A 25,046-nucleotide genomic window follows, 5' to 3' on the forward strand; every position below is an offset into this window, starting at 1 on the left:
TCGAGTGGTGTGTACACCGGTTTTCATGGGTACGCTACTTCGAGGTCCCGGGTTCGATTCCCGGCTGAGTCAATGTAGATTATAATTAGTTTTCTATGTTGTCTCGGGTCTGGGTGTTTGTGGTACCGTCGTTACTGCTGATTTTCCACAACACAAGTGCTTTAGCTACTTACATTGGGATCAGAGTATAATGTATGTGATGTTGTCTCATATTTATTTATTATTTATTATTATTATAATATAAAGAAAACTATTGATACAATAACTAAATGGTGATTTATAGCTACAAAATAATTTGAATAGGACTTGGCTTCTATGAGATCTCAAAACTTTTTACGAAGGACTGCATCGAGAGACTTGGCATTTTTTTACATTTTATGTTTTTTGTGGGATTTGTTATTTATTTTGACAAAGTTTCAAAGGAAACTTGAATTAGGTATATTAAAGTTGTCGGTATTTATTGTAGTTGTTTTTTTTTTTAAACGTAATGTTTATTCTAGCTTATCTATAAAAGATAAGAATTTTGGGAGATACTAAAGATTTCTTGTTTATTTTTTTGGGCAAAGTTTTATAGTTATAGCGGTTTTCATTTCAATATTAATGTCAAATGGTCACCACCTACAGACAGACCTACGGATAATTTATAAAAAAATGTTGATTTATGCCCACAACTACTAATTGAATTGTAATGATTTTCAATAATTACGGTATTTAGGCGTTTTAGTAGAAGATAACATTTTTTTACAATAGGTTGGCAATTATTAGTAAATACTTTTTGTTTCTAATTCTTTCTCCATATCTTTTAACGATATAGTACGAATCGTTCTAATAAATTGTCTTACGTAATTTGTTAATATAATATGTCGATGTCAACTCGGGTCATTGACAGATGATAAGGATAAAACTTTTGGGGATCAAATACCACTTGAGAGTTAGAATAGTTTAAAGAAAATATTACTTTCAAAATAAATTACTCAGGATTTTATTTAAAACTTTATCTGTGCCCGCAACTTCGTGCGTGTTTGAATTTAACAAAAAAAGTTAATTTAAATAAAACTAGTTATAACGGATTTTAATCGCGTATATTAATTATTTTTGACATCCCGACGTTTCGAGCACTTTACAGCGTTCGTGGTCATGGGTGGACTGTCTATTAAATGTGTCATAATCGCGAAAATTTAAGACAACAAAAAAAGTTAATGTTTTAGCTTAAGTTACTATTTGTTTCATCAGCTATCTGCCAGCGAATTTCTCGTAGAAATCGGTAAAGCTGTTCCAGAGATTAGCCGAAACAAACAGATAGAAAGAAAATTATTAAATAAATGTTATTATAGTATATATACATATGTATTGAGTAAAAAGGCCGTATTTTAATATTACAAACAGACACTCCAATCTTATGATATGTAAAGATAAATAGTTAAATATATAATTTTAAAAGTTAAAATAACCAATTAATAATAGAAATCATCATCATCATCAGCCCGTTTTTGTCCACTGCTGGACATAGGCCTCTCCAAGTACACGCTACTGTGGACTTTCTCCGGCTACTCGCATCCAGCATTTAATAGAAAATTAAATAAATAATAAAACTTAATTGATAATACATTGATGTAATCATAAATCAACTGAAATGACATAATTATAGTGTATAAAATATTTAATTTCTGGTCATTTTAAGTACTCTGGTAATACAATTAAATATAAATTATTCATAACGAAATCCCACTCAAAAAGATTAACTTGTTTTATAAAGTATCAAGATTATAACGGCGCTCTATATTCTAATAGCATCACATGTAAACATACACTCTACTATATGTAACTTTTATATACTAGCTGACCAGTTACTAACAAATTACGTTCAATTTACTCGTGCTATTGTGTGTAATTATTAGGTAAAGTAATTCTTATTTAATTATTCCATCTTTAGTTTCGTTTTTTAAATATACATATGTGTGTAATACGTGTATATATTTTTTATGTGTGTGTTTTGATTAATTAAATATGGAGATAACTTTTTAGTGATTTGTTTTTTAATAAATTGCTACCTACACATTGCGAATTATACTTTTATTGCCACAGATAATTTTTGAGGCAAAAAGTATTTGTTTTCAATTCGAAATATAAACTAGCTATTGGGTGTTCCAATTTTAAATAATTTTATATTTTAATTGAACGGTAATACTACAATTTGTGTGTTTATAATTCCAGATATGGCTTCTTCGGGTAGAATTGTGTTTTCCTTGGTGATACTGTTATCATTAGTGTATAAATGTAAGTTTGTTTTATCCTTTATAATATTTACTTATTCATATATGTACTCACTATAATAATCGTATACAGATAACATTTTTAATTAATTGGAAAAAGTTTCGAGATTTTTGAAATCAAGATATTTTTCGATGCCTCTATATTCTGTAATATTGTGTAATCCATGGAGTTCCATGATGTAAAAAGTTCTTCATTCATTTTAATACCACTTAGTGGCGTAGCTAGAAAATAACGACCCTGTGCACAATATTTCTTATTTGGTATATATAAATTTAAAGGATAATTATTAGTTAAAGAGGGATGGGAAGGAGGGGGTGAGGGCTCGATTCCTTTTCTATGCACCGGGGCCCTACCTCACCTACCAACGCCAATGACACAACTCATGGTTAATGGGATAGGAAGAATAAGCAAATAGATCGATAATGTTGCATAATGCTCAGATTCACAACTATTACACCAATTTCCTCTTGAGACGAAAACGTTCATTAAACTTTATTCTAATCTTTAATGTACTTGAGCATACATAAAAATATAAGGAACACTGTACACCTTGTAGAGAATTTTCCATGGAAGATTTCGAGATCAAACTCGGTCAGCACTGGGTTTTACTGTGCTTAATTTGTATGATCACGTACTCAGTGGCTCAGTGGTAAAGGAAAACATCTTGAGGAAACTTGTTTTGAATAAAATGTCTCTTCACTAATCCACGCTAGAGCAATCTGTCTAAGGCAATAATTAGTAATAGCAGTACTAACCTAACCTAACCTCTCAGTGTAGTTATGGTACCGAATTTTATATTGTTTGATTACTGTTAGGTACCTGGTTTTTTCGTTATATAACATATCAAATAATTAAAAGATTATAATGATAGCATTTTAAATGTATGGATGTTATGAAGTGAAACTGTGACTTAAAAGTGTTCTCATGTTCTAATTTACAATTGCTATTTTCAATGCTTGCATTCTTGTCACCATTCCGCGCAGACAAGATTTATACAGTAACCATTTTCAATTCATTCATAATTGTTATGTTAATAAAATATTTGACGACCTCCGTGGTCGAGGAGTGTGTACACCGATTTTCATGGGTGCGCCACTACGAGGTCCCGGGTTCGATTCCCGGTCGAGTCGATGTTGAATGTTCATTAGTTTTCTATGTCGTCTTGGGTCTGGGTGTTAGTGTTACCGTCGTTACTTCTAATTTTCCATAACACACGTGCTTTAGCTACTTACATTGGGATCAGAGTAATATGTGTTATTGTCCAATATTTAAATAAGCTTGTCGTAAAATAGCATCATCCTCCTGTCCTCATCCCTTATAAAATATAATATTATTAATTATAAATATTAATTAATTTATTTTTGTCAAACAAAGACTAAATGTTATACTTAACAGACAATGATATTATTAATGTAATTTCAGCCACGTGTATAAGCTGTTATTATTGCAACAGCGCTAACAACACCGCCTGTTTGGACGTCAATATGTACGAAGACGAGATCAGGGCACGGCTCATTCCGATCGTGAAGTGCGATACTGCTATACCAAGTTCCATAGCCCCGAGTTTCTTTTGCAGGAAAATCGTTCAAACTAGTAAGTATATTTGTTAATGTTTTGTTACTATCTGATTTCAATTGCAGCCATTTTAAATGAAGTCTCGTGCGCGGGAGATTTTGGTGATCAGGCGTGTGTTACGTTACATACGCTTTATGATACATAGCATCATTAAAAAGGTATGACGACCTCCAAAGTCGAGTAGTACGTAGACCGATATTCATGGGTACACCACTTAGCGGACTGGGTTCGTTTCCCGGCCGAGTCGATGTAGAAAAAACTTCATTAGTTTTCTATGTTGTCTTGGGTCTGGGTGTTTATGGTACCGTCGTTACTCCTGATTTTCCATAACACAAGTGCTTTAGCTACTTACATTGGGATCAGAGTAATGTATGTGATATTGTCCAATATTTATTTATATACTGTTATTATTTATCTTAAAAGGGATTATATGATACTCACATGATGGTGCCTTATCCTGTTAACTTTCCTTATCAGAAATACTATTAAATTTCAATTTTTGGTGAATCAAATCATTGGAGTCGCATTTGTAATAATTTTATTTTATTTACTGGAGAAATGAAGATATAGTAATATAAAAATATAGTTAAAATAGCATAACCTAAATAGCAAAAGAGGAGTAGGTCTTCAAATAAAAGTCTTCCTATACATTTGACACAAAAATTAAACTCGCAAATAATAAGCATAAGGGATTTGCTGATGATCATTAAATAAAGGATATTAATAAAGATGTATTTTTCTAAATCATTCTTTCAGTTTTCCATCCTCACCGCGATTCCGAAGTACGCGTCACCCGAGGATGTGGGTGGGTGCGTGATGAAAGAGATTGCTACAAGGACGACAACAGTGACCATCTGGGCACCGTTTGTCAGTGCTTCAACGACCTCTGCAACAGCAGCGATACCGTTGACCCTGCTGGCATGACCATCTTATTTATGGTGTTAGCGGTAACTTTACATTTCTGGCGTTAATAACTGTTGCAGCTGAAGAAGAAAAGAAGATGACTCAATGAAATGATACAATGGGATGAGACGGCCACGCAAATCCAAATCACAGCTATCCTAATTTAAATAGGGTAGACCTTTCTATGATGCTTTGTTCTGAGGATGTAATACGTCCATTTAATTTATGTACCTCTGCACTTGTCAATTGTATCAACTAAATATAACTTCTCAATTGGACCGGTTAATGTGAAAAAGATAAAAAAATAGTTCGTGTTTTCAAATTTTTGTATCGATAAAAAGTAATATTTAGCAGCATTTTTTATAAGTTTTACGTGTTTCATTGATACGGAAAGTTAATTCTCCCTTAATATAGACTTCATGATAATATTTGCGCTGTTTCATGGATCACTACGAAAGGTGGCATTTATAGTTATGTATGTTTTTTTTTGTAAACAACTTTATAATAGCTGCCTGTAGATGGCGCTTCAGCACTTAATTTTCTCCTAGTATCAAGTGCAATCTACTATCATGATAAATGGCACGTAATGTGTACGTATGAGTATGCTAAGTTTTACTGAAGTGAATATGTTATTTTAATTAGGATAAGTAATTAATTTTACGTAAGTAATTTCTTTGAGTATCTTTAATCTTAAATTATTATAGAATGACATATTAATGAGTCCTCACAAAGTTGGAATTTAAGTCCTCCAGGCCCTGGAACAACACAGGACTGGAATCCCTAATTATTATGTTGCAAATTAATTTGAACATTATCATTTAGCCAATCAGGTTTGTTAATAACATTTACTCTTTATATCGGTAACTGTTAAGACAGTAATTAGTAATATTATCATAATTTGACTATATCTAGATATCTTAACATGTATAAAATTAGTAACTCGTCAGAATCTCTTCGAGTCGAGCCCCCAAGGTAATTGTCCCGTCGCGTACCTAAATCCGGCATTGACTACTGCACTAAGCAAATTTATTCAAGTGATAGATAGTAACTTCTTTAATAGACAATTAATTATAAAACAGCATTAGAAGTGTTAACAGGAGAATATCAAATGAATAAAGTGAGCTAAATAACTCTAACAATTTCAAGTGTATTTTGGTTTATCTGTTTTCTTATTAAAAATGATTAAAAATATAAAAATGAACAATGTATTTGTATACTCAAATATATGAGTATTATGCTGTGAATAACGGTTTATTATTTACTAGCGATTCTACTAAATATACTACAGAATTTGTTTACTTCCGACATGACATTAAAAACTTCTAAAATGATCAGTGTTTCTTTACTATATTGTCTATGTATTACATACAAAAAACCTTCCTCTCGAATCACTCTATTGAAAAAACCGCATCAAAATCCGTCGCTTAGTTTTAAAGATTTAAGCATACAAAGGGATATAAGGACAGAGAAAGCGACTTTGTTTTACACTATGTAGTGATTACATTAATCTTTATCACTTAAATGTATTTAAATACATCTGCATTCAACCGTAAATAACCTAATAGACCTAAAATAGTTTTAACACGAAATAGGACGTCACCCGATTCTATTGATACCCCAAATTAAGAGAGGATAAACAGTGTTGTACAAGCAGTTATCCCAATTGGAAATGAAACGAAAACTTAATCCATTTAAACTAGGTCTTCGGGCTTAACCCTAAAATACAGTGATCAGTAACGGTGGTCATGGAAAGCCCTTTTAGGGTCCCGTGCACACGGCGCTGTATTTGCACTTTACGTATTTAATTAAACAAGAGATGGCGTCGCAGTGTTGGCGAACGAGTAAGTTAATATTCTGCGACCCTATTTAATATATTACGAACTCCTTCGATTTAAAACTATTTGCTACGTTTAAAATGCATTTGTACAAACGCATCGCCTATTTAATAATTTCTCAGATAATATTTTAAAATAAATATTGAAAACACAGCAGCTACGACGATTTACAGTGTTTATCGTTCGACATTAAAATAAAATTAAAAACAAAAAACTTTGTTGTTATTTTTAAATGTTTATTTGTAAATTTATTACCAGATAAATCTCATAAAATAAACTTGTTAACTAAGGTTGATTACAGTTAAAAAAAAATGATCAATCTCCCGCTTGCAGTGGAACCACCCAAGCGTATAGAAGACATATTTAAACGACGCAACTGTGCAAATTACAATTCGTTTTATTTAAATACCCATCAGCAACAACAACAGCAATGTTAATTATTTTTATAGATTATTTAAAGAAGCTGAGATGGCCCAGTGGTTAAAACGCGTGCATCTTAACCGATGATTGCGGGTTCAAACCAGGCAAGCTCCACTATATATATGTGCTTAATTTGTGTTTATAATTCATTCGGCGGTGAAGGAAATGTCGTGAGGAAACCTGCATGTATCTAATTTCATCGAAATTCTGCCACATGTGCATTCCACCAACCCGCATTGGAACAGCGTGGTGGAATATGTTCTAAACCATCTTTGGAAGAGGAGGCCTTATCTTAGCAGTGGGAAATGTGCAGGCTGTTACTACTACTTACTTATTTAAAGAACATCTTAAATATTAAAATATTAATTCATGACTAAACTACTTTTACATTTATTACATTAACACACACACTTAATATTAAGCAGAGATCTTTGCCCAAAAGTGGAACACTGACGAATTTATACTTTTTTTTAATAATATTCCATTTGAGCACAACATCCAAATAAACACTTTTATATTTAATGTATATATAATAAAAGTAGACTTTACTGATAACATTTGTCTTTAAATTAAATAAAAAAGATTACAATGGGGAAATAAACATTATGTAACATGGCATTTGGTGTATGCAGAGGAGCAGAGTTTGATGGATTACATTGACGCTTCCGAGTATTAAAGTAATACCTATAAGTAACATGGACAGCCCTCATTTTTTATCGTTTTCGCTTTCATACTTCACTACATTTTTTCTTTCATATTGAGACATACAAATCAAGAATTAGATAATACTTTGACATCCTGACAGATGACAAGAAGCAACTCACCCTTAAAGGTACCTAGGGCACGAAGGTCATCTTAGGACTACTTTGGGACTATGGCGGGAACACGTGGTATCTTCTTTTCCCATTCAATTCCAATCTTGAATAATAGTTAGGTTTACAAGCTTGGAGACATGCTGCCTTCGTCGTGATTAAGCCTGTAAGAGAACCCCAGAACTCCTGGTCTTCACACCTCATAGAAGCTAGCCCAAGGATTACTCACGAGAATCGTCGAAGCTAATAAAGTCTTAATTTTTTTATCTATCTAAAAATATATCTAGAAATACTTAGTTAACACACACAAAGGGACTAATCTTCAGTTAAAAACTTTTTAAAATTCGAAAATAAAGCTTACTAAACTTAGAACGCTGTGCTATAACTTTTTAATTGAAGCAATATTCAATCAGGAAGTTTTAAAATCATATTAAATGTCGCAACGCAGACTTAAAACTCGGTTTCATGTAAAGACCGAGGGCACGTGTATGTCTCTAGGGCATAATGGTCGATATAATACGTTTTACGTGCACTTTTAACAGGATAGATTCCCAGATATATTTTCAGAAACATAAATATGTTAACTGTACTTATTTTTTATAGGAATTCTAATAGGTTTCATTAATATTTTTGTATCTTCAATTGTTTTTTTTTTTTAATAAAGAAAAATGAATTTAATTTAAATATTAATAAGGAATAATGTGTAATTTAAAGCTTATTTAAAACACGCTCAAGTAAGCTTCATTTTCCCAGTGTCGCTTGAAATATTTTCGTATTACGACATTGTCTTGGTGTATAATCGCTATAGTTTGTCATTAGGCGTAATTTTCTAAATACAACGTCAGATCAGAGCTGTGCAAAAAGTAATTAGTTTAAAGTGATTTCTAATATGATTTATTATTTGTATAATAGATGTCACTGTACCGAAATTAAATCGCGCTAACGTTTGGTATTGTTGTAAATACCAATGTCCGAGAAATGTTTGTGTATTCAGTTCAAAATTAATAATGTATATGTGAAGAATAAAGTATCAGTGTAAAAAGTGAAACAGCAGAGATGGCCCAGTGGTTAGAACGCATGCATCTTAACCGATGATTGCGGGTTCAAACCCAGGCAAGCACCGCTGATTCATGTGCTTAATTTGTCTTTATAATTCATCTCGTGCTCAGCGGTGAAGGAAAACATCGTGAGGAAATCTGCATGTGACAAATTTCATAGAAATTCTGCCACATTCAACCCGCATTGGAACAGCGTGGTAGAATATGTTCCAAACCTTCTCCTTAAAGGGAGAGGAGGCCTTTAGCCCAGCAGTGGGAATTTACAGGCTGTTGTTGTTGTTGTTGTAAATATTGATGAGTTGTACTGCGTTATTCCTGAAGTAAGCTTATGTACGACTGTGCGGGTTGTACACTTAGCACATAGTGAGAAATGTCGTAGGTGCCATAGTTAACAAATATAGATTACTAGTAGTCGACCGTTATTCGATCTCGTTTTAAGGCATTGGTTGTCATGTATCAGGCAAAAAAAAAGTAGCCCATGTCCAGGGTTGCCAATGCCTATTCACCTAATTCCCCAAAAATCTTAGCGAAATTCCCCAAATTGAGAAAAAAATGTCCCGATTCCCCACAAATTCCCTACACAGAAAAAAAATCATGTTATAGTATGTTTATTTTTCATTTCATTCAACTTGCGATTCCCCGCAATTTGGGGAATTCCCCACACATTGGCAACGCTGCCCATGTCCTTTCTTTGAGTTCAAGTTTCCTTTTCAAATTCGCTTCAACGGTTCCGTCGTGAAAGAGTGATAGGCAGACAGAGTAACTTTCACATTTATAATTTTATATAGATAATAAACATTTCGAAATCGACTCGGAGATTTTATTTTTTGCCACAGTTTACACTTTTTACTTGGTGGTAGGGCTTTGTACAAGCCCGTCTGGGTAGGTACCACCTACTCGAAGGGTGAGTGAGCCAGTGTAACTACAGGCACAAGAGATATAAAATCTTAGTTCCCAAGGTTGGTGGCACATTGACTATGTAAGGAATGGTTAATGTTTCTTACAGCGTCGTTGTCTATGGGTGATGGTGGCCACTTACGATCAGGTGGCCCATGTGCTCGTCCGCCAACCTATACCATAAAAAAAAGCTACTTGAATATAGTGGCTCTTAAGATAATAGTTTGTAGGGGACTGCCGGTGTTGTGTCCATCACAGAATATAGAATCTCATTGTCCTTAATCATGAAAAATATTCTTCTTAAGTAGTACATCAATGTAAAGTTTATCAATAAACGTTCCTGAGTGACATCTTCCCGATTAGACGATTTATACATATTTTATGATATAGGAAAAAAACTCTTATCCACGTGCTTGGAACCCGTAAAGTTATGGTTTTCTCATCAGACTATCAGACTGAGGGACTACACTTGTTATTGGGCGCATTATTTCGCACTTCAATATTTCTTGTATTTGGCCGCTGTGTCCGAAGTCGGTCTGGAATACCTCGTCATCAAATATTATGGATTATCTTAAAGATAAATGTATCACAATTACTTGTTTCATTAAGGAAAAGTTGTGGCTAAAATATGGGATCAGATTTATTTACTTATAATACTACAAAATAGCACCTCTACCAGTAGTTCTTTTTTACTGTTTTTTATTTAAAAATTCAGAAAATATATCTCTGTATATTTCTTTTTATTTTGTCGCGATTATAGCATTACATTAATGAAATGAAATGTCCTGTGGCCAAGTTAATGAGTGTATTTGATTATTTGTTCTCTTTGGTCTTAGAGCCATGTAAATTGGTGATCTGCCCCGGCTTCTTACGGGTGCAATTCTGATACTAAATATACTACATTAATAATGACTTTGTATATTGACGATATCACATTGGAAACTTCTAAATTTATCAGTGTTTCTTTACTATATTGTACATGTATTTTATAGAAAAACTAACCTCTCAAATCACTCTATCTATTAAAAAAACCGCATCGAAATCTGTTGCGTAATTTTAAAGATCGATCACATAGTACAGACGGCGGTAAGTGATTTTGTTTTATACTATGTAATGATGAAGATGATTTGAGCAGTAAATAAAAACAACATACCTACATTAAAAATATGGAAATAGGTTTTAATTAATCTCTTTAATCAGAATATCGTACTGATGATAAAACATAGCAAACCTATTTCACTGTTCTTAGTATTTAGTATCTATGTCCGTTCTTGAAACCTACGTTTAAATTAATTTAATTTCATCTCTATCCTCAGGCGAGATAATCCTCCATCGTTGTCGTACTAAAAATACCGTAAAAGGTAAATATTTCAGTTGTAAATAATAAACTACTTACTTATATTTATTAATTATAAAAATATGTTTATCGAATTTGTAAAAACTTTTTTGTCTTTTGGCATTATAGTGCACGATCTGAGACTATTTTATTTTTTAATCTTAAATACTAAATTAAAACAAAACTGTAAGTATCGTTGCATAACTTTATTTAATTTATTTATAATATTATAAACAACCACATTATAATTTTTGAATAATCTTTGCAATGCGAAAATAATTTCAAGGATTTAAACATCATAAATCCAACCAGCCTTGGAAACGATTGTCGCATTGTTAAAAAAAACATACATACACATAATTACAACACTTATTAATAAGAGGTACCTAATCTATTACCGGTTAATTACTTGGCGGTATATACGATTCCATTCACTTAAAGAGAATTAAAAAAAATTGACATATGCATTGTAATATTTATGTTCTTTGATTTTTTTTTTATACATTATTGAGTGGATAGGTGTAACTATATATTATGTAAGATGAATTAAATTACATAGACATAAGAAATAATACTTTTATTTATAATCATTTTCGGTATATGTTTTATCTAATTTCTTTGTAATACAATTATAATATAAGACAAAACAATAAAAGATTTATGGCGATTAATATTACTACAAACAATTACTTAACTAACTTATTATTGCTAAAATTGTTTAAAAAAAGTTTTTTTCAGAACAAGTGGAATTCATTTCAAATGTTATTTTTAAAAGGAGATACTGTTGCGGAGTTTGGCGTCCATTGTTGCATAATTACGTCCGCGATGTTTGCCTTTTTTCGCGAGATTCCTCTTCTAACTGTTCTGGTTCACTTCGTTCCGTATCTTTCTGAGTGACATCTGGAATAAGAAACGCACATTAAGTAATTTTTTTTTTATTGTGGCTTTTATTTGTGCCAAGAAGGCACAGATTATTTTGCCAATGTCAAATGTCATATCAAAAATTATAGTGTTTTGACACTGACAGTTTTACGAAAATATTTTGTAGAGTTTTTTGATTTGATAGCTTATGACGAACACATTTGTTTTTATGTTTTTCGTACGTACATAACCTTTTTATGTTTAAATTATAGAACGTAGCTATAAAAAAAATTTCAAGATACAAAGAATTAAAAAAAATCGCTCACATAAAAATTGCTTGGATTGTTAAGAATGCGAACACGATTTCACATTTGACACGCTGATTACTTCTATCTACGATTAAGAACCAAGTGTTTTAATAAAAAGTTTTCTTAGCTGTAGTTTATCTGTTTAACTTAATTAAGATAATCCATTAAACCGCTTAACTCGTAAGTCGTTGACAGGAAGTGTCAAAGAGATCAAATGTAGTTTTCATTCAAATTTCGAAATTCCAATTTCAAATCCAAAAAGATTTTATTACTTTTTAATTTTTTAAAGAGGTTTAATTATAATCATCTCAATTTTATTTTTGATTAAGTGAATAAGTTCGCTAAACCAAACTTCTATAGAAAACTTAGTTAAACCAAGTTTCCGTATTTATATTTATAGAATTTCCGTGCATAGGGAGGAAAGCAAACATTAAAGTGGAAAGTGTCTCGTAATTGACTTTGAAAGGTTGAAAGTGGAAGCGCCATAGATAACTAAAATTTAATTGAAGATTTAAACGTAAAAAAAATATTGTATCTAAAAAACTGATTACGTTTATATTATTATACTTTTCTCTACATTATTAACTAATTATATATTCATAATTGTAAATACAAATGTCTCATATTAATGATATAATGATAGTATTAAGATTTCATTTCATACTACTTAACAAATTAGGTACCTTAATAAATTAGCTACCTCCAAAAAATAGCTAAAATTCGACCTACGTCCGATAACTATCAAAAGCCAAAAACCGTTTAATTAAAAAAATCCTTAAATATTTAAATCATCAAAGTAATAATAATAATAACTAGCTAACATAATTACTTAAGTTAACTAACATAACTAGTGATCCAAACACAAACATTAGCGCTATAAATAAAATCAATATAATGTACTAAAATTATTTATAACTATGTAAATTTAATTCTTACTGTAGTTAGTGTGCACATAGGCCAACACTGCTTCTCCACTTAACTACGAAGACTATATACGGGCACCAATGAAACTTAAGTGAAGCTTTTAATACACAAAGCTTACAATATTGATTGGCCTTTAGCTTTTAATAGGGCTTTCCTAGAAGCTAATGGTTATTAACAAGATGCATCCTTGGCACTTTTGTGGTAATTTTTAATATTTAGTTATTTATCTTTAATTTTAACTTAGCTAAATTCAGTAAGCGTTTTTTTTTGAGCTCAATAGATGAAATCGTTCTAAATTGTAAATAAATTTGCGTAACTTGATTATTTTATACTATACTTCCAAATATATATTTTAACATTGGATATATTGAACTATTCTGAACAAAATTTTTTTTAATCTATGGATTTGCTGATCATAGTTGCATGATCAGCAAATCCATAGATTAAAAAAAATATATCATAATGATGTTTAAAAGTTATTTATATTCTTAATTTATCTTCTATAAAGGATTTTTGCTGATATCCTAGTAATTTATAGTTGTAATACTGTGTAATACCCAAGAATAGCGTTCTGAAAGACCAAAGAAATAGTTTCAAAGTCATGTTTTACCGTCCTCCTCCCTCTTATATGCTCTTCCTAGTCGTGGACCGAACCACATCGCCGTGCTGTCTGTTTCCGCTTGGGGTTCCGATAAAATCTGGCGCTTGACAAACGGGTTTCGTCGAGCAAGCAGCATGTTTTCAAGTGGGGATAACTGGACCTCCGAACGGAGAGGATCCATTCTGCCGACTCGTGGGAAAGCGTATAACTGACGTTTTATTTGATCAGCATCTGTTTGTGGAATAACAATAATTTAGAATGGTGACCTATATTATATTGTTTACGAATGATTCGTTAAATAGTGCATCTTCTTCTTTCTAAGGTCAGATGAATTTTAACAAAAAAAGAGAATGAGAGTAAAACTGAAATAATTGTCCTTTCGCTACAAGGGGTGCCTTCAGACATATCCTTGAATAGATCAAAGATATTTCCGAAGGCAGAAGTTGAAATTAATTTAGAAGATATTAATAATATTACTATCATACTACTACATCACGATCCTAACTTACAATACATGTTAAATTTATAACAGGTAAGAAAGTACTTTTGAAGCTGATTCAATAATCTAAAATACAGTTAGTTAGACCTTGATTTTGAAAATACTTACCTAACAAATCGTTGACCGGAACTTGCCAGGTGCGATGCGACGCTCGACCCACCCTTGGGAAGGGATATAGGTTCAAGACGCCATCACGACGCAGCTTCGCGCTGCTATCTGCAAGATAAAAAGAAATTAAGCCTTGCCTATTTAACGACAAAAACAAAGCGCGGGTAACTTACACGTGATGGTTTCAAATTTTGCGTAAGAAACGTTCCCCTTCAACGTTACTTTAATTCGTTGCGTTATTCACATTTGATAAATTCTCAAATCAAATCAAATCTATGCAGCTCAAGTAAACATCACAATGACGCCTTTTTGGGAAACGTTCACAAATGACGGAAATAAATTTCAAAAACGATCTTTAATTTTAATTGACTCTTTGAAGTACTTTCTTTAGTAATATTCCTGGTCTATCTCTATTACGTGTGTATGAAAGTCGCCTTCGATGAAGAATCGGACCCTAAAATCTTAATTTAGTAATTGACAGCTTTATACTATTTTTAATTAACTACCGTAAATAGAAAATTTAAAAATGGAACTAGTTAATCAACATAATCAAATTCTAAGCAATTTTGTGTACTTATTTATAGTATATTTACGTAATATATTAGTCGAGCCAAAGTCACTCAATGAATTTTCAAATCCTGGCAAGCGACGTGGGAAAATTTCAAATTCTGGTAATTTTAATCCAACCAACCTACACTGACAATTAGAATCACAAAATTAAAAATTAATTTTTGGTATCTTTAGACTAAATTTATTATTATCAGAATATAAGTAGATCTATTTTTATATTTATATATTTTAATATAAAGTTTGGCAGACGTACAAATGGGCCACCAGATGGTAAGCGGTCACCATCGCCCTTAGACAATGGTGCTAAGAAATATACCCTTACATCGACAATCAACAAACATTGGGAACTAAGATGTTCTATTCCTTGTGGGTGTATGTACACTGACTTACTCAACTTTCACACTGGAACCCAGATATACTAAGTACGTGCTTGAAAACCTGATGAGTGGGTGGTACCACCAACTACTACGTACTAAGTATTCTAGCAAATCAATTTTAGCTTATCGATACACTATCTATATATCTATGTATATTTACAAATACACCAAAACAATCCCCACATATCAAAGTGACTCCGTTGTTTTTATTTCCATACTACGAAACTTTTATTTTCAATCATTTGTTAAGAAAAGTTATATGAGATCTTTGCCTCATATCATGTATACTAAAAAAGAAAAATTCGAAACTGGTAAAAAACTATAAATAAATATTAATGTTCTATGCATCATTGTGTTTTGTCAAAATATATATATTTTCATATATGATTCTTTTATGTGTAGAAAATTATGATTATTATTATTAACTGTTAATTGGAAATGGCTAAAACGAACTTTTACTTACTTTATTTTTTTTACTTATATTGTAACAATTCCAATTATTAGATAAAATTACTTTAAATAAAATCATAAAAAAAATATCTATTTTGACTTGTAATAATATTCAATAAATCGGACTTATTATGTTTAAATTTATTTTAAGACAATAGACGATCAAACGAACCATCTAAGTAATTGGTTTACCGTCCTTTCACGCACTGTGAGAATAAAATATAATGACTTTTTAGTATGTGCCACCTCCTTGGTATTATAACCCTTATGATTTTGATCACATTGCCTCATTAACAATTCAAACCTCATCGCCGTTCCAAATATAGGCATTGTTGCCAGATCCGGTATGATTCATGAAATAGGCGAGTTGGTACACCCCCTCCAAAAAGTTTGTACAGTCAGACAGATATTTTAATGAAGATACAGTACTCCCTAAATGTAGCTTTACATTATATCCATATATATAACAATAATAACATTGCCTCAACTGGTGACAGGAGGGCTGGTTCGTTTTTTGCCCAGAGGATCGGAATTGCGATTCAACGGGGAAATGCTGCAAGCATTCTTGCCGCCATTCCACGCGGTCAAGATTTATACAGTAACTAGTTTTAGTTCATATTTGTTTATATTTAAGCATTTAATGTTATTAATTATTATAATAATATATAAAGTTATAACGACAGTACAAATAATTATGTACATAGTTAAATAATTATCCGTTACCTTTTTTTTAGATTTATTCTTTTCTATGATTTTAACAAAGACGTTACATATGTTGATTCATTTATAAGATAGCTGATTCATGAATTATTAAAAACATTACATATGCATGTGCCATTTTAATTAATTATTACACCAAATTTAATTTACATCGGCCATAAATCAAATAACAAACATTAGTATTTTTTTATAATTTTATTTTTTATCTGTGAAAAATTAGTATCAATGAGAGCTGTGTAATGTTGCCGCTTTTAAAAAATAAGCAGATTAAAAAAGCAAGCAGATAATCACTATCACTACATAGTATAAAACAAAGTCGCTTTTTCTGTCCCTATGTATGCTTAAATCTCTAAAACTAAGCAACGGATTTTGATGCGTTTTTTATTAATAGATAGAGTGATTCGAGAAGGAGGGTTCATATATAAAACATGGGCAGTTTAGTAAAGGAACTCTGATAATTTTAGAAGTTTCCACTGTGATGTCATAACATTCCTCCCGTGCAAAGGGGCGGTTGGCTAGTAACATTAAAAACAATATATTTATGAAACTTAGTATGACAAAAGATCAATTTAAATTTATAATAGCGGTCTTAACTTGTACAATATAATAATGGTAGAACGTAATAGTTTGATAACTATATAAATTTGATTTCATATTCCCATGCGTCGGTCCATTGAACATTTCATTTATGAAAGTTCCAACAATTCTAATAAACTAAGTTTTAGTGTGAACGTAATCAATAATTAAGTTTGGGAAACTTTATTCATTTCGTGATTCGTCTTAAGGTTTCTTTGAAGTTACATTTCACAGCTCAACTTAAGTTAATTGATGATATAGGAGTTAAAATTATACGTTTTAATGTTACGTGCACGTGAGGCCTTTGACCTTTTTCTGTTAAATATGTGTGTGTGATTGTATGGGCACGTCTTATGCGCGTGATATAGCAAACTGCATGATGTGATCCTTAAGTTATCATGTTTTTATCTAGAAATAAATGTGATGAACCAGACGTGGCAAAAACCCTGTTGCTGAGCATTAGGTAATGCCTCACCGATTATGATCAGGTTTTGCATCATCAGTAAGGCATTCGACGCATCATATTACGGTATTCTTGTCAACAGTTATTGATAGGACGAAAACTTTTTCAATGTCATTAGCGTTGATAGTTAATGATAATAATTTGTGTTACAAGCAGATATCACAGTGTAAGGAGCAAGTCAAATACCGATAATATTAAATCGCCTCATTGTCTCCACTGGACACAGGAAGGCTGGTTCATTTTTAGATGATCGGAATTGCGATTCACGGGGAAACGCTGCTAGCATTCTTGCCACCATTTCACGCGCTCAAGATTTATACAGTAACTATTTTTAATCCGTATTTGTATATATTTAAGCACAAGACGTTTTTAATAGAAATGCTTATTATAGGTAAATTTTAATAATATCAATTTAAAAAAAAAGTGCTGGAAATTTATTTTATTATATAATTTTGAATATTATGTTTTAAGAAAAGTTAATCCGTAGAATGTTTTGTTGAACCATAAAATCAAATTAACAGCCCATACTACGCACTTCCATTCATATCTCTGTATGAATAAAATCCGCAATATGCATAGAATATATCATTAAAAATCTACTAACGATTTTCCCTTGTAACAAATTGAGCATGGATACATTGTTGCGAATAAACCTACATGCCAATACTGACATATATTTTAATGGGAGCTAATTGTATCTAAAATAAAATTCTTATACCTGTCAAAGAATTCATTGTCAGTATTTGATAAATATAAATTGGAACATCGACATGAGTAAGCCCACGTTGATACCTACACAAATAAAAGTGAGATTTGAATCTCGTTGCTTCATTTTTTTCATCCATTATCACGCCCATATTAAAGCTAACTCATTGACATTGTTATGACTGGAAACCTAGAGACTATAGGATACTATAGTAAGGGTTCAGTGGAAGGGTGATTCTTAATTGGAGACTCCCAGAAGTATCCGTAGCTACAAAGTAACCTTGTGTACTTTTCCGCTATCAGATATGTTGAAGGGTAAGAGATCAAAAACTTCTTTTTTCAAATAGGCTCACAAAGCACCTTTAAATCACCATGTTACAATGAAATAAAGCAACCACCGATTCGGTCAGTACGAATGTACTGACCGAATCTACCGAGAAGAACCGGCAAGAAATTCAGTAGTTACTCTTTTAAACCACATATGAGAATCGAAGATCGGCGCATGCTTTCATAGTGCAGTAAAACTCGATGATAACATAACTATTATTGTTAAAGAAAAGTATCATAAGGAAACCTGCAAGCCTCCGGGATGAAGCTCTACCAAATGTTTATTTAACCATACTGAAATGGTACATACATACATCTTGCTCAAACTTGTAGAAATGAACCGTCCAGTGTGGAAACAATAATAACTAGGTATATCAGTTTTTTTTAATATATTTATAATTAACCATTCATTCACAACAAAATACGTATTTATGTTTTAAGAAAATTTTAATATTATCATAATATTGGCACCGCTGTAGCAAACAACTTCTTGTTTCGGCTCATTTGTTTCTCTTAAATTTAAATAATCCGACGCCTTAATTTTAAACGCAAATAGCATTAATTCAAATCTCTGATAAGAGTCTTACCTTCACACGTAAGTATTATCTTATGGTAAGATTTTAAATGTTATTAATTTGACGAAATAATTTGAATGAGTATATCACATACTAGTATAGAATTAGTAGTCGAATGACTATATAATAATGTATGAATTAATGTTATTTTAACTAACCAGGTTTTATAGGTATCGTTTTTTTTATTTGACAGACATTATTGTCTTGGTCACCAACATCAATAGTCATTGGTTCAATACTATTAAATCCTTATTCCTGGAATCTGATTGCTTTGTTTACTTTATATCAGACCAATGACCAAAGTGTTCAAGAGTAAACTTAACTTCAAGCATTTAAAAAACCCAAACTGACGTCGACGACTGTGATTGGTCCTTCTACGCTATTCTAACAATATAAAAATTGCAACGATTATTACGATACGAACCATCTTCGAAGTAAAGCGCATACTATTTAATTCGCCTTTTTTATTGTTAAATCCGAACGTTAACACAAAGTATGGTTATAAATTTTTGTATTTGTTATTTTTTTAATTTGGCAACTATTTTTAACATACTACAACACAATTTCATTGTCGTTTTCGATTCAATAACAGAGACATATACGTAGACGTACTTCTGTAGCTTCACTTAATTGTTAAATGACAATTCAAAAGTGCTTGTAAAAGCCTACTTGAATAAAGTATACTTTGATTTTGATTTTTTGATTTTTGAATCCCAACTTCCGTAATGATGTCTCAAAGTTATTTCTGCTGTTAGTAAATAAAACTAATCAACTTTTTTATAGAACTTGCGTTTTGGATACACCAAAATATTAAATTAAGGGGAACCACAGCTGAAAGTCTAGATATAAAAATATAAAGTACTTACGATATGAGCTGGCAACCACTGACGCTAGCAGTATCACCGAGAGACACAATCTGGCCACGGACTGCATTTTACCTGTAGACGAAAAGTAATTTAACGTATACATTGATTCGAGGGGCAGTTTTTGCCTAAAATAGGGACAATATAGTAAAGACAAGAGAAAATATGTATTAGCATTGCAACTGTGCAAAGCCGGGGCTGGTCGCTAGTCTATGTATATACATGGATCAATAAGATTCAATTTACAGAACTGTATAACTTAAGCTTCTATGGTACTGCGTAAAGATTGAGATAGACACGCACTACGTAATATAAGCCCTTTTAGACTGTCATAGTGATAATCTTCTTAAACAAAGTCGATAGAATCGGGAGACAAGTTCATAGACAAATAAGCTGCGACGTAGGAATAAGTTGCGACGATAGTCCAATACATGAGATGATTAAATATTTTTTGAATATTTTTTGTGAGGGATCAAAAGCAGCTCCAATTGGTTCGTGTAATATTACACACGGTGCTGCTCGCCGGTTCTGTTACTTGAACTTGGCTGACAAACTACCGCGTGTCTAGATCTAAATAATGAAATATGTATTAAAAAATATCTTTGTGAATCTTTTTGAGCCATGAAAATGGCACATATATTAATGTTTTTCTCTCAAGAATGTTTTTGTCTAACATAATTATTAATTATATAACCTCATGATTATTATATGTGCAGGACTACAGGCGTTATATGCAATTCGAAGTACGAAATGAGAAGTGTAATACTACCGCATTCCATACTTCACACAGCTACTGATATTTTTTACAAAAAGACTTAATAACTTAACCCAGTGGCGGATTTATCAATAGGCTAAGTAAGGCGGCAGTTACATACCTTACAGTAATAAAAATCTTTTAATTATATGTATACACATTACGTCCGTAATCCGTATATTCATCACTACATAATGGGTTCCAAAAATAATCTACTAACTGACAGAAATATCACCTAGTTCATAATCATACTAATAACGGCAAAAAGCTGATGTTATGAGGACGATAGAAAACAAATCATAAATTTTCATTTTCAGAATAAATTGTGATTGTCTAAACAAGCGATCGAATTTTAAATGTCAGTAGGGACGAAAAAAGTCGGATTGCCTACTAGCGGCAAATTTGTAAATCCGCCACTGTATTAACCTAAATAGACTAGACCTAATAACCTAATAAATTTTACCGTACTGACCAACAATTTAAAGAAAAAGAACAACAGTTCTATTAACAAATTGCTATTTTGTCGGAATCGAATCACCGTTAACTATTAATCAAACAATTCAGTTGCAGTTAATTCGAAGTTATATCGTAAGCATTACACACCAGTAGATTATTTTGGTCCCCAATTGCTTAAATATGAAACGATAATCCTAAATAAACGGTCGAGAGAAACACCAAAAAATTATAAACCCTCTTTTGTTTTCATATGATCTAATGAAACCTTATTTTGGATACTTTATCAGCATAACTTAAACTCGCATACAATGTATGGAAAGCGATTCAATTATAAGATAAGAAGCGTTATTTGAATTTGGAACAATCCGTGAAACATTAGACACGATTATGTCCTTGTCTGAAGTTAACCTACAATAATTTAAGGAACGTAGTTAGTGAATGAGATTAACTTAAATTAACTAATGAAAAAATAGTTTTGTTTATAAATAAAATATGCGATATATATCCTTAATTTTAGTTTGGAAAATTACTTTAATTACTGATTTGTGGTACAGGACTAATGACAAAATATATCAAAAAAAAAAGTAACATCATTTATCATAAGCAAGCTTTCTTCCTATCTTCCCTGTTAATGCAACCACTCAGTGGCAGATTTACCAATAGGCTAAGTAGACTGGAGCTTAGGCAGATTTAGAGGGGCGACAAATTTAGCCCAAATTTGTTATTATCTTACAGAAATTAAAAAATAACTTATATCTTACAGAAATTAAAAAATAACGTTTGTAATCCGTATACTCGTCACTACATAGCGGGTTGGAAAAATAATCTAGTAAGTGACAGAAATATCACCTAGTTTATAATCATACTAATAACGGGGAAAACCGATGTAATGATAACGGTAGAACAAAAATCCATAAATGTTGCAAAAAAGTAGGAGCGGCAAAATTTGAATAGTCTACAAAAAAAACCTGTCGTCATCGTGAAACAAGACCGCAGTTTACTTTATAATATTAAAAACAAGTTATAGTGTTGATTTACTTTTATGTTTTTAAGAAGAAGATGTTATTTTTTATTTTTTTTTTAATTTTATTGTGAACCATTATTTTTGTATTAAAAAAAATGTGCGCGTCTCACCGTCAAGCCTAATAGCTTGGTGAGAACAAACAAAATTGTTAACAATGTTGTAAAAATAAAAATTTAAAATAAAATAAAAAAATAAAAAAAGAAACATTTTTGTTGTACGTGTGTCAGAATTTCATTCAACTGCATTTGTTTTTATACCAAACATGAAAAGGAATTAACACTTCAATTTGAACCTGCAAACTGCTTAATATTCGTTCCAACAACTGGATTACGTCATCTCAATAAGATCATAGTAAAGTAAAGTAACAGCTTGTACATTTCCGCTGCTGAGATAAGGCCTCTTCTTCCATTAAGGAGAGGGTATGGAACATATTCCACCAAGCACTTCCAATGCCAATTTCAATGAAATTAGACACATGAAGGTTTCCCCACGATGTTTTCCTTCGCCGCGCACGAGTTGAATTATAAACACAAATTAAGCACTTATATATAGTGGTGCTTGCCTGGGTTTGAACCCGCAATTATCGGTTAGGATGCACGCGTTCTAACCACTGGGCCATCTCAGCTCTCAATAAGATCATAGGGAAATTTAATTGAATACCGCTGTTAGTTTATAAATTACTTGACAATCTCGTTCTGGAAAACAATCCGGATGAGAAATAAAATCACTCGCTAAATTAACTTAGCCAGGAAGATTTCTTTGATTCGGAACGGAACGTAATAAGTGTGTTGTTTAAACGCCATAGATTATAAAATATCAGATGTTATTTGTTTTAAAAAAAGTAACGTTTTATACATAGTTCTCGTTAAGTTCTTCTAAAATTTTAAACAACTTTCTGATAAACTGTGTCCAACATTTTGCATACAAGTTGAATTTCTCAACTTAATAATAGTTAATTAATCGTTTTTACACAGATAATAAATAAAGGCTTGTTGTTAAAAACATTCTCTATAATTTCCCTCGTAAAAGTTTGTTACATTTCATAGATAATTACTATTTCAGGTATAAATAAATTGTTTGGTTTGCACTTATAATAATAGTAGGTTGTAACCGCATAACTTCCATTATCAACATTTTTTTTTGTATTTTTTAAAATAAGGTTCGACGTAAAATCTTGATAAAAAATTTGGTTTAAATAAGGATTTAAAATAAAGGCTGCTCAATATTTTTAGTTGTATTAAATATATAACTAACTCATAAAATATTACAAATATTTAAAGATTTATACTTTGATTTTCCCTTAATGTAACTAAATATGTCACCTTTCATTTTAATTTTATTTTATGGTAAGATGGTGGGCACCATCGCCCATAGACTGCCTCTGTAAGTTTTAATTATTTCTTAAGTAACCAAGCAAACAACTGGGGTGTTATGTCCCTTGTGCCTGTAGCTATACTGGCTCAATCACCCTCCAAACCAAAACACAACAATACTATTTCTGAAGAAAACGCACAAAGCCTAACCGTCTAGTTTAGTGTTACAACTATTCGAAAACCGTTTATAATTTGAGTATGAAAAAATTCCTTTTTTAAATTTAAATTTAGAACGAGGGTGCTATAGTTTTATGTTGATATAAAAAAATCGCCCCTAACATTTTACTTGAAACGTTTCATGTAATAAATATGAAATATTTTTAATAAAAAATAATTCGTATGATAAATTATTAAAACATTGACGTATTTTCAAACGATTACAAAACGAAGGGCGTTATTAATTTTTCAAAAATGAAATTAAGTAAAGCAAATTACCTTTTTTTTAAATATTATACTTATTTTCGAATATTATATTTTTATGTAAAAACTAATGTTAGGCAAAAATGGAATACTATGGTAACACGATTGCTATTATAATATCAGACCGATATAGTTTCGTAGATATTTCCTCACATTAAAAAAAAAACTTGAAATTGTTTTTTTTTTATTTTGAACCAGAATATATCGATGAAGGTTGTATATAAAAAAGTGACGTGTAAGTTGTACTCACCTCAGCGTCCACCACCTGTTGCCTGAATGCTGAAAAGCGCTTTGAAACCCAGTTTATATAGAACGCGACGCCCGCGCGAAAGCGTTTCCCAAACTTCCTCACGTAACATTCTTATGATTGGTATTGATACACACACACACATCGTTTTATGGAATAATATTTCGTATAAATTCTTCTCATTTGATATTTTTAAAACTATTTTATCCTTCAATTATTATGCAGAGAAAGTTGACTTGTATGTTATTTAAATTATATTGCAGACTCGTTTATTAATATTATATTTGATTATCTTCATAATATATGCGACATTATTTCCACGTAACAGTTCTTTAGGCTTTATAAATAAATAAAAGAATATATTTAATAATTATTATTATGGGAACACTGTCATCTTATTTTACATTTCTGATAGTTAAACGTCCTTATCATTTTTAAGCGAGACTAGGCAAGTACAGGCTTTCTATAAACAGAAAATCAAAATCCGTAGGATCAACAGTAGTATCCACATAAAATAAAAAAAAAAACAAAAAAGACTTAAATCATAAAAAAATATGTATATTCTTATAAGTGTATCATTAAACTCACTTTAAAAAAATATCTGTAAAAAAAAATTGAAATTAATTTTGTTTATTAATTGTTCACAGTTTGAGAACCACTGTACCATGCGGTGAGGAATCACGTCGCAGTGCTTACAGATAATTCATTTACATCCCGGGGTAACTATTTCCAGGA

General features: G+C 31.4%; 2 protein-coding genes across 3 annotated transcripts; one reads left to right on the top strand and one right to left on the bottom strand.

The window, feature by feature from the left end:
• Positions 1 to 1,803: 1,803 nt before the first annotated feature.
• On the top strand, positions 1,804 to 5,110 carry LOC124537863. 2 transcript variants are annotated; one of them, XM_047114812.1, is made up of 4 exons: positions 1,804 to 1,898; positions 2,215 to 2,277; positions 3,697 to 3,867; positions 4,606 to 5,110. In XM_047114812.1, exons 2-4 carry the CDS (start codon positions 2,217 to 2,219, stop codon positions 4,818 to 4,820), a joined length of 447 nt encoding a protein of 148 aa, XP_046970768.1. In that variant the 5' UTR covers positions 1,804 to 1,898; positions 2,215 to 2,216; the 3' UTR covers positions 4,821 to 5,110. The 2 variants fall into 2 exon arrangements, with proteins under 2 accessions (XP_046970768.1, XP_046970767.1); XM_047114811.1 differs by lacking the exon at positions 1,804 to 1,898 and having other exon boundaries at positions 2,144 to 2,277.
• A 6,652-nt stretch (positions 5,111 to 11,762) lies between these two features.
• LOC124537994 (CAPA peptides) lies at positions 11,763 to 24,332 on the bottom strand. The gene is made up of 5 exons (XM_047114996.1): positions 24,315 to 24,332; positions 20,041 to 20,112; positions 14,412 to 14,519; positions 13,814 to 14,035; positions 11,763 to 12,010 (listed from the first exon to the last, which is right to left on the bottom strand). Exons 2-5 carry the CDS (start codon positions 20,105 to 20,107, stop codon positions 11,925 to 11,927), a joined length of 483 nt encoding a protein of 160 aa, XP_046970952.1. The 5' UTR covers positions 20,108 to 20,112; positions 24,315 to 24,332; the 3' UTR covers positions 11,763 to 11,924.
• Positions 24,333 to 25,046: the final 714 nt, after the last annotated feature.

This window comes from Vanessa cardui, chromosome 19, assembly GCF_905220365.1.
Source record: "Vanessa cardui chromosome 19, ilVanCard2.1, whole genome shotgun sequence".
In the NCBI taxonomy this organism is placed as follows: Eukaryota; Metazoa; Arthropoda; class Insecta; order Lepidoptera; family Nymphalidae; genus Vanessa; species Vanessa cardui.